Source organism: Hyposmocoma kahamanoa, unplaced genomic scaffold (genome assembly GCF_003589595.1).
Source record: "Hyposmocoma kahamanoa isolate Upper Pololo Valley unplaced genomic scaffold, ASM358959v1 78, whole genome shotgun sequence".
NCBI lineage: Eukaryota > Metazoa > Arthropoda > Insecta > Lepidoptera > Cosmopterigidae > Hyposmocoma > Hyposmocoma kahamanoa.
The window spans coordinates 22460473-22470604 of record NW_020653945.1 but is presented as its reverse complement, the minus strand read 5'-3'; the positions used below and the strand labels follow the sequence as shown (position 1 = coordinate 22470604).

The window sequence follows — 10132 nt, the reverse complement described above, 5'->3', positions numbered from 1 at the left end:
GGGAGCCTTACGAATGCGCAGTAGAGTTTAATTAATATGACGATTTCAAATGTTATTTGCTTACCTCTGAAATGAAGATAATTTGAATTTGAACCCCCAACAGTGTACAGCAGCTACCCTTGTGTTTGAGCTCAAATGATTCGTTTTGATGAGGACTTCCAGCTTTTCCATTATAATTGAGGAGACCATGGTAACGAAAAACAAAAGTGGATAAGCAAATATTTTAGGTCGTCCTTTATATATAAAAAACCGACCCCAAAAGTTCATGGAATTACACCTGTTTGCCAAGTTTCATTGAAATCGGTTACCGGAAAGTGCTCGAAAGCTGATTCAACCCCTAGTTTGCCAATCATAGATAGGGAATATTTTCTTCACATTTAAATGTGACCAACACTGAGGTACCCTCTTTCCAACAAAAAAGAATCATCAATATCGATTCTCAGATATCGCGTAACATACATACATACGGAAAAAACAATTAATAAGGTCCTCTTTTTTTTAAAGTCGGTTAAAAGTTATAAAAATTGTTATTCATTAGTGTTCGTAGTTTAGATTTAATTTAGATATGGTTTGCGATGAAGTCGTATTCATCGTACGGTTCTATATGTAAAAAACTAAAGGTTAGAGTAAAGTAGAGCAAAAAGAAATGAATGGATTGTGTGATTTGTTCATGAAAGGAGTGAAAACCCTGATGGCGGCTGATAGAGATGTAAACAATTGAGATTTGCAATGACCCCAATTTATGCAATGTGGAGAAGAAGGACAATTTACCGTGTATTGTTTTCATATATATTATACTTAAAATTGACAAAATAATCTCAGAACAGAGTACTAAAAAAACCGACCTCAAAAGTACGTGGAATTACGTCTATTTGCTAAGTTAGTTCGCCACTATACAGGACTTGACACTGGAGATAATAAAAATCGGTTTTCACTACTCAAAGTATATTGAGAGAAAAACACCTTGAATTGGAGAAATAGCAAAATCAACCATTAAAGTAATTGCTCCTAAATTAATGTTAGGCGCTATTTATGAAAATGAATCTTCATGCGTGAACAGCCACCCTTCGAGGTGGATGATTTTCTTCAAAATGAAATGGGACCACTATGGAAGTACCCCCTTTCCAACAAAAAAGAATCATGAAAATCGGTTCACAAATACCGGAGTTATTGCGTAACATACATACAAAAAAAAGAACATACAGTCGAATTGAGAACCTCCTCCTTTTTTGAAGTCGGTTAAAAATGTTAACATTCTGTAAATGTCGTCCATTTTACTCTTTAATCGAGTTATCAAGTTAGTTTAGTTATAGGAATCAATCATATGTAAAAGCACTGATACGTGTTGATGAGGCGAAAGATTTGTGTCAAGATTGTAGCAAGTGGAAGGGAAGGCTGTTGTCTCTGCCTACCCGGATGAGAAAAGGAGTATGTTTTTTTATGCGCCTGGTAGTAAGTAACATGCCTGTCCGTAGTGCCGCTTTAAAGAGCTCAGAGCTTTAAATAGCAAAAATCTGGGGGCCATAGCCACTACGCCTATCACAATGAAACATAAAATTGACAAGTCTCAAGCGCCGGTAATTTTCACCGTTACTCTTTAAAACAGAAGCACGGCAATGCTCACATCTTCGAAACAAACGCGACCGTGCGGCGGTTTTAAGTTTGAAAACTTTTCTGGTTCACAATAATTCTAGGTCAGGAGACTAGCAATTTTGGGTAGTCATTTTATTTTTTGCTGTATGCATTTTAATTAAAATTAATTTTAATGTTTCCAAAAATAATATCCTTGAAAAGTTTGATGTACTGACTAGATTGTGTTCAAATAATGTAATTAAATGTAAAACAGTTTGTAAATTAGTGAATATGAAATTGTAATTAAAATCTTCACCTTGACTTTTTAATGTCTCCTAATTTGCAAATAGTATTTTTGTGATAGCTACATAGCGTATTGCAGATACCAAGGTCCATTATGCAAAATGGTTTCGGATATTTAAACTCATGTGATTATTGTATTGTATAATAATATAATGTTCAAAATGGTGATTTACCTATCACATTTAAAAGTTAATCACATCTGCCAAAAATTAATAAAACAAAGACACGTTCCCGCAGCGGGTGAAATTGCATTTTGTATGAAAGTTTGTATACAATTCAACCTACAAGGATTTCGAATATTTTTTCAATATTTTTAAAGACTTAATTACTCATCAATCAATAGGCTAATTACCACCATATTGTTTTGGTAATTTGTTTGCTTTTTCATTACACGCAAAGGGCAACATTATTTTTTGAAATTTGTATATTGGGGTCTTTAACATATTTTGATATTCATGAATTTATTTGTACTAACACGATAAGTAACATCTTTTTGTTTGCTGTCTTCTTTCTGTGTGAATGCTGGTCAAACTATAGGTGATTTTTGATACACCATTGGCAGTTTTGATTTAACTTTGAATAAAACTGGTTAAAAGATTTTTTCCAAAAAAAAAAACCAGTTTTTTTCTAACCATTGATAACTGCGCAAAACGTAGAGATCAACTACTCTAAATGTCAAAATTGACATAACAATGACAGTTATAAAAGAAGTTTCGAAAGTTACGCGCCATTTTCTGTTCAACGAGTGAAATTTTCGTTCGGCTCGTTGGTAGTTGCCAATTGGTAAATAGTATCCCCATGTTTATTTACTTTGATTGATCTATGTTTTTTTTTCAGTCAAAATAGAAGTATAATACTAACTTAATGAAATTATCAATGAAGATGGATTTTCGCTGGCCAAAATAACTGGTTCAAATATATCCAAAAGTCAGGATAACGTTGAGTGGCATCTTTAACGCATTTTTCTCAAAAAGTTTGTTTCTAATTCGTCAGTTTAGTTAAATTTGGGTATAAAAGGACCCACATTAATCAATAATAATAATAATAATAACGCACTCAAACTCATAGCCTCGCACTAGGGAAACCTTGTATCACGAGTGCCATGGATATACACACAGACACCACAAATAACACCCAAACTTACGAGAGAAAGAAAAGTAGGCCATACAAATACTTCTCTCGGCCTGGGAATCAAACCCGGAACCTCTGCGTGGCAGCCCAGCATGGGATATCAATCAATGGAATATTGGAATAAAAATATTAATCAATAAAACTTATTTCAACATTGTTAATTTAAACATCAGCAAAAAGCGTTTACACACAACTTGACTGTACCAAAAATGAAACACAATGTTTTTTTTATGAAAGGATAAGTGTGCATTTGACCTCCATCTCACCTGATGGAAAGTGACGATGAGGTCGAATTTCAAGGCTGATGTCAAGATATAACGAAACTATTAAAGATTCCAGTTTACTACAGAATCATAGAAATTGGTTAAAATTCATAAGATGGGAAAATCATGTTAGCGAAATGTTTACATCGGTTGCGTTCCGATGACATAACCAGTTCTCATTCAACCCGTTCTCATTCAGCTCAACGACTGACCGACTGTGTGTGACTCGACCTGCAATTCTGGACCGTAACTCTACTCTGTCTATGCTCTCCGAATCGTATTTGTTGTTTCATTACGTTTCAGTAAGAATTAACGCTTGTAAACATTTCAGTAGTCTATATTTTTATTATTTAAGAAACATCGTTTCTTTTACCGTAAAAAGTTATTTACTATAATTTGGAATGTCGATTTTATTCATCATACGTACACACATCCATTGCTGGACATAAGCCCCCTGTGCACGCCAAATCTCACGGTTCTGTCTAGCCGTTGCCGGCTACCCTTCTCAAGTCGTCCACCGAATGGCATGCAATGGCAGGCAATGGCACCGAGGGGCATTCGACTCGAGTCGAGTACGACTTAGGCAAATGCCCTTTCGAATTATTAGTATTAGTAACATTCAAAATCGCGCATCGCTACATTAAGGGAAACGCCGTGTAGAACGCCCTACGGCAAGATAATAATAATAACAATGGATCGGCAGCTCAGCGGTAGCAACCGTTACTTCATGTCGAGCTCCGCACGACATGAAGTGAGCGTGCGTACAACTCCGGTACCTATCTGGAAAATAGGGAGAGTGCTGTATGTGCAACCGGGGCGTCTCACCTAAGGCACTAACTAGCCTTACAGAGAACCGGATGAAGTACGTGCAAACGTGCTGATCCGTGGTTAGGACCTTACTTAGATGGTCCTGTGCAAGCTCGCTCGCACAGGTCATATTACCCTTCACGCATAACCAAGAGTTTGATAGGGAGTCGCTATAAACAAAGCTTATGTAGAAAGATACTCAACAACAGCCCCGCACTATGGAAATCCTGTATCGCGGGTGCCATGGACACACAAATAGACAACTACAAATTACACCCAAACTCACGAGAGAAATAAAGGTAGGCTATATAGGTAATTTGCTTACGTAATATAGATTGTTTGGCTATAACTTTAAGGTACTATTTAATAAAATAAAAAGAATATCTTGAGTTCTTAGGTTTTCGAGATTGTTACACATAGAAAATCTAATCTACCTTCAAGCCCTGTCGCTTTCCAACCAGGGACATATATGAATACTGAGAAGTACTTACCGTACGCCAACTTTTTGTCGTCCAAACAGTACTGTGATAACACAATATTGCCCCTAACGTAGCCCTCACACAAAGACGTGTTAACGTAATGGATACGAGGGTTTCTGCAAAATTTCTTTCAGTCAAAAATTCTTTTACTTTTTAGGACGTTTCTTACATAACAAAACTCATAATCTATTAGCCATTGATAAAAAAAAAAGCAAAGTGTAACAAGTGTGAAAAGACGGTTTCTAATTGATTCATGAAACTCTCTTATGAAGAAACAGAAAATTGTCTATATCCAGTCAAATAAAGTAATGCCTTTGTAAACACACACGTGTACACGAAAACACACATATGCACACGCACACGCACACGCACACGCACACGCACACTCACACTCACACGCACACGCACACGCACACGCACACGTAAACGCACAAGCGTACGGTCACACACACACACACACACACGCACACACACACACACGAATTTCATCGCGCTCACCCCGCCACGGCGCGAAAAATTTCTCCAAGTGTACCTGGGCACTAACTACCTTATTACAAATTAATATTGTTTTTATTTTTTGTTACAATCAAATTTATTTTACCAGTTTATTAACTTGTCCGTATAAAATAATTTGAATTTATATCTCAGGGACATTGGAAGGCTGCTGGTACTTAAAGCAATAATGGCTGTACCTTTTATTATGCATTTTTATACTTTGAACGTTTAAATTCTATGAATAAATTTATTATTATTATAGATCCGAAAAAATAGATATCATTTAAAATGTTATATTATGATCACACGAACAACAATTCGCTATGTAATTCAGACTTTTTTATTCACGTAATATGCCTATAGTTCACAAAACAAATGTTTAATATATATTTTTTTTCCATTTTAGCATCGTACATCAAAATATGTCATCGCGACGACCCCACCGTGGACAAATGCATCATGAATTCAGTTGAAGAGCTCCGACCAAAAATTAAAGCGGTAGGTCCAATTTCAGTTTCAAATTATAAGTTAATGTGTAAATTAAAATTACTAGTACATTTTAGAAACGGGAACAAAGAAGGTGGGGGACTCTACTTTCTGCTTGAAGATTAAGGGGGTGACTCGTAAATAGCGATTAAACAAATAATTAGGGTTCACGCTTAGGCTTTTCTGCCTAGGATGCAAACTTGGGCTCCTCAGACTATGCCTCCGCAGGCTAAGGTTCCTTAGACTCAGTCTCTTTCGACATAGGCTACGCAGACTCAACCTCCTTAGACTCAAGTCATATTCGTCAGACCCTGGGCTCCCTAGACTGGGGCTGTTCAAAGTAATACAAGTAATGAGGGTGTCCGCATTAAATAAAATTATTCAGCGACTCGCGACGACACTTGAATTTCATACGACAAGCAGTGCGACACGGCGATTTGTCACGATTTGCGACAAAATATGCGGTGATGTACCTGAATCTCCGCACTGCCTCGCGGCATTCGTACGAACGAGCGCGACAGATTCGAGCGAAGAGTTGCGAAGGAGACACCGCACTACGCAAACAAAAAAGTTTGATTTTGTCGTTCAACTATACGAGAGCGGCGTCAATGCAGCCGCCACTGATCGCCTAACCTGCCCGGTGCAGCCACCCATTAAGCGACGTAGCGGCATTTCGCTGGCTTCTCGCTTTTGCAATGCGGCCACCTATTTTTTCGCGTCGCTGTCGCCGTACCAGTGCGGCCCCGGCCTTAGACTTTAATTTGTTAGGGTCTGGCTCCTCAGACCTTGGGTTCCCTAGACTGGGTCTATTCAAATTGAATTTCCTTATACTCTGGCTCCTTAGAAGCCAAAGTCTAAGGAGTCTTCATTAGTATAAGTTGCATAAACGTTTTCATGGTTAATTAAGATAATCATATCACTTCATAATGATATCACTGTGTAGGTTGAATACACGTTTTTGTGGACATTGCATTGCATTACATATATAAACGTTTCAGTCACATAAAAGATATTGTTAAGACAACGATTGACGTTTGCATTACCTTTACATAACTTTATTGTTATTAAATCGTTTTTAATGTTTGTGCATGGCCTATAAGTAATAAAAACATATTAGTTACATAGTAAGCGACTGTAGTGTAATGCTGTAATGGGTATACCTATACCTTTTAGTAGACTAAAACCATTTGAAGGACAACAGACAGTTACAGGAAATGGTTCTATACTCATATTTTCTCCTAAATCTTGAGTTTTTTTTATAATATCAAGGGACGGGTGATGACGTCACCAGCACCTTTACCCTTCTAAAACGAAACGCAGTAATGCTAACATTACTGCTTGGCGGCAGAAATATGTAAAGTGGCAGTACTTCACTGGTCGAACACTTTCACAAGGAGCTCTACTGCTGCTAAGTATTTGCGTTAGTGTGCATGCATGCTAGGGTGTATTTAATGAAACAATTCAGAGCTTCTGCAAATATGACAGTCGCTAGCGATTGTCTAAAATATTTTTATGGGAATATCCGACTTCTCCGCCTAGCTCACTTGAAGAACTAAGATTTTCTTTACAAACATTTTAATTGTTACAGTAAAGTCACTGTAGTACCACTGATTGTTGATTCAAATCGATGATGTGCTTTCTTTATAGCTTATGATTTATGAATTCCGTTTTTTAATGTTATTTTTCAATATCAGATGACACTTTCAAATTCAAATTCAAATTCAAAATAATCTTTATTTCATAGGTAAGCATTATTACACTTGAAATCGTCACAATGGTTAAACTCTACCGCTCATTCGTAAGGCAGATTCCCCTGAGAAGAATGAGCAAGAAACTCTAGGGGTTGCTCTTTGTAAATAACATTTACAATATTATTTTATTTGAAACATCAGATTGAGACTACCTCCATGAGCTAAACGGGTTACTACCACGGATTTTTGTCATCCAAGTACGCAGAAGTTGTATAATAACCTTTAGTATAAAGTTTTTGTTTCACTATAGTTTTAAACCTCGTGAAAGGCAAATTTTGTATATCAACCGGAATCTTGTTATAGAAGCGTATACATTGCCCCTTAAATGATTGTTTGACTTTGTGAAGACGACTATCAAGAAAAGCTAGTTTATTTTTATTCCTCGTATTTATGTTATGTCTGTCACTATTTTTCATAAAGAAATTACTATTCCTTTTAACATAAATTATATTTTCATAAATGTATTGTGAGGCTAGTGTAAGAATGTTAATTTCCTTAAACTTATCTCTCAAAGATACTTTGGGGCCCAGATTGTAAATTGCCCTAACTGCACGTTTCTGCAGGACAAAGATTCTATTGATATCGGCGGCATTACCCCAAAGCAAAATGCCGTATGTCATTAGACTGTGAAAGTAGCTGAAGTACACCAATCTAGCGGTTTCGACGTCTGAAAGTTTCCTTATTTTTTTAATCGCGTACACTGCAGAGCTGAGCCGTTTTGACAACTTACTTAAATGGGGACCCCATTGCAATTTAGCATCTAACGTTATACCTAGAAATACAACTGTATCCACAAGATTCAATTTTTCGTTTCTAACTACAATGTTTGTAACCGTCTCTCTAACATTGGGTAATGTAAATTTCACACAATTTGTTTTTTTCTCATTAAGAAGTAGGTTATTAACAGCAAACCAATCAACTACTTTAGATATAGCATTGTTCACATCGTCATAGGAACATTGGTGCCTTTTAACTTTAAATAATAAGGAAGTATCATCAGCAAACAATACTATCTCATGTTTTATACCCTCCATAAGGCTAGGTAAATCATTAATATAAACTAAAAACAAAAATGGGCCTAGAATTGAACCTTGAGGGACACCCATGCTAATTACAGACCCTGACGATCTCGTACCGTTAACATCGACCCTCTGTACCCTACCACGCAAATACGATTTAAGAAGGTCGAGATCACGTCCCGCCACACCATAATGGCGAATAGCACTAATAAGGTAAGTTCAGGATTAAATAGTAGATTGTACAGCAAGTGCATAAAACGCGTTAGTCTAACCGAGAGGAGTATATCGAGAGGTGGATACTTAAGTCGAGGGTAAAATGGGTTATAAGAACGAGTTATATACTCTGCTTTTCACTTCGATTGCGAGGAAATTAAACAGCAATATTACAAATAAACGATAACACAACTATTGCCAAGAAAAAATAAGAACTTTCCGCCAATGTACTACTTTTTTTTCTACACGTGACTCAGGTCGTACAACATAATGCTCAGTTATATTTTACTAGCTTTTATTTTTTATGCATTTCTATTTCTTATAACTCATTACAATTACAAAGTCTGCGTGGCTGTCGGTGCAGGCGTCATTGCCCCGGTCTTAAACGACGATTTTATTTTATGCACTAGAGCATAAAATCCTATTTTATGCAGCCTACAGGCTGCATAAATACGAACTTTAAGAGCATGAGAAGTGAAAAGTTTATTTTTTGTACTTTAAGTTCATACTTTATTGTAAGTGGTCTCAGGAAAGAAAATTAATACTGTATTTTAATAGTAGCAATTTTTTTTTAATAAATACAATATATTTGTCATGTAAAATCATAGTAGGTACAATTAAAGAATAAGATAATAATTGGGGTGAGGTCATTACAAACAATCTTCATGTTATCTACTAAGAGTTTGTTCATGACTACGTACATTACAAATGAAGAACCCAGTGTAATGGCCGTCCCAATATGGTCACAAGGAATATAATATAATATTTAATGCGACCTTTTTGTTTCAAAAATATATTAAAAAATGTCGCCTTGTTACTTCAGCAAGATGTCTGGAACTTAGTTAGAAGAATGTATTTTGTATAATTTGATAAATTCATTGAATTATGAAAAAATAGGGGATGACATCAATGACTACGACTTAACGCTATTTCGATACTATTATGACATTCGCATTATTTTATGTACACGTAACATTGATAATGCGAATAAGTATTTAGTGTTAATGCAAATTAAAATTTCTTTTTGTAATTTTTATTGAACGTATCAAAAGTTTTTATAAAAAGTACCAAAACGGTTATCGTTAAGTCGTCTTGCAACATTTTTAGGCTTTCCTGACGTCAATACAACTAACCGGTCTGTGACTTAAGTTAGTCATATAAGGGTCTTAATACCACAACCAGTATTAGACAGAAAAGTGTTTAAACCAGGTTTTTAAAGCGTTCATTAACTGACTTAAGTACTTACATAAGTACTAAATAATAATAATAATGTCGTATAATTTGAGCCTAAATCACGTGTTTGGGTCCTCTGTCTCCGGGTCCTCTGTCTCCGGGTCCTCTGTCTCCGGGTCCTCTGTCTCCGGGTCCTCTGTCTCCGGGTCCTCTGTCTCCGGGTCCTCTGTCTCCGGGTCCTCTGTCTCCGGGTCCTCTGTCTCTGGATCCTCTGTCTCTGGGTCCTCTGTCTCTGTGTCCTCTGTCCCTGGGTCCTCTGTCTCTGGGTCCTCTGTCTCTGTGTCCTCTGTCCCTGGGTCCTCTGTCTCTGGGTCCTCAGTCTCTGGGTCCTCGGTCTCTGGGTCCTCTGTCTCGGGGTCCTCTGTCTCTGGGTCCTCTGT

General features: G+C 36.8%; 1 protein-coding gene across 1 annotated transcript in view; it reads left to right on the top strand.

The window, feature by feature from the left end:
• The window catches only part of LOC113232818 (protein takeout-like), a 27119-nt gene that overhangs the window by 606 nt on the left and 16381 nt on the right, over positions 1–10132 (top strand). Inside the window, exon 2 of the mRNA XM_026467643.1 lies at positions 5457–5548. Coding sequence (XP_026323428.1) covers positions 5457–5548 — 92 coding nt within the window. The remainder of the gene's footprint in view (positions 1–5456; positions 5549–10132) is intronic.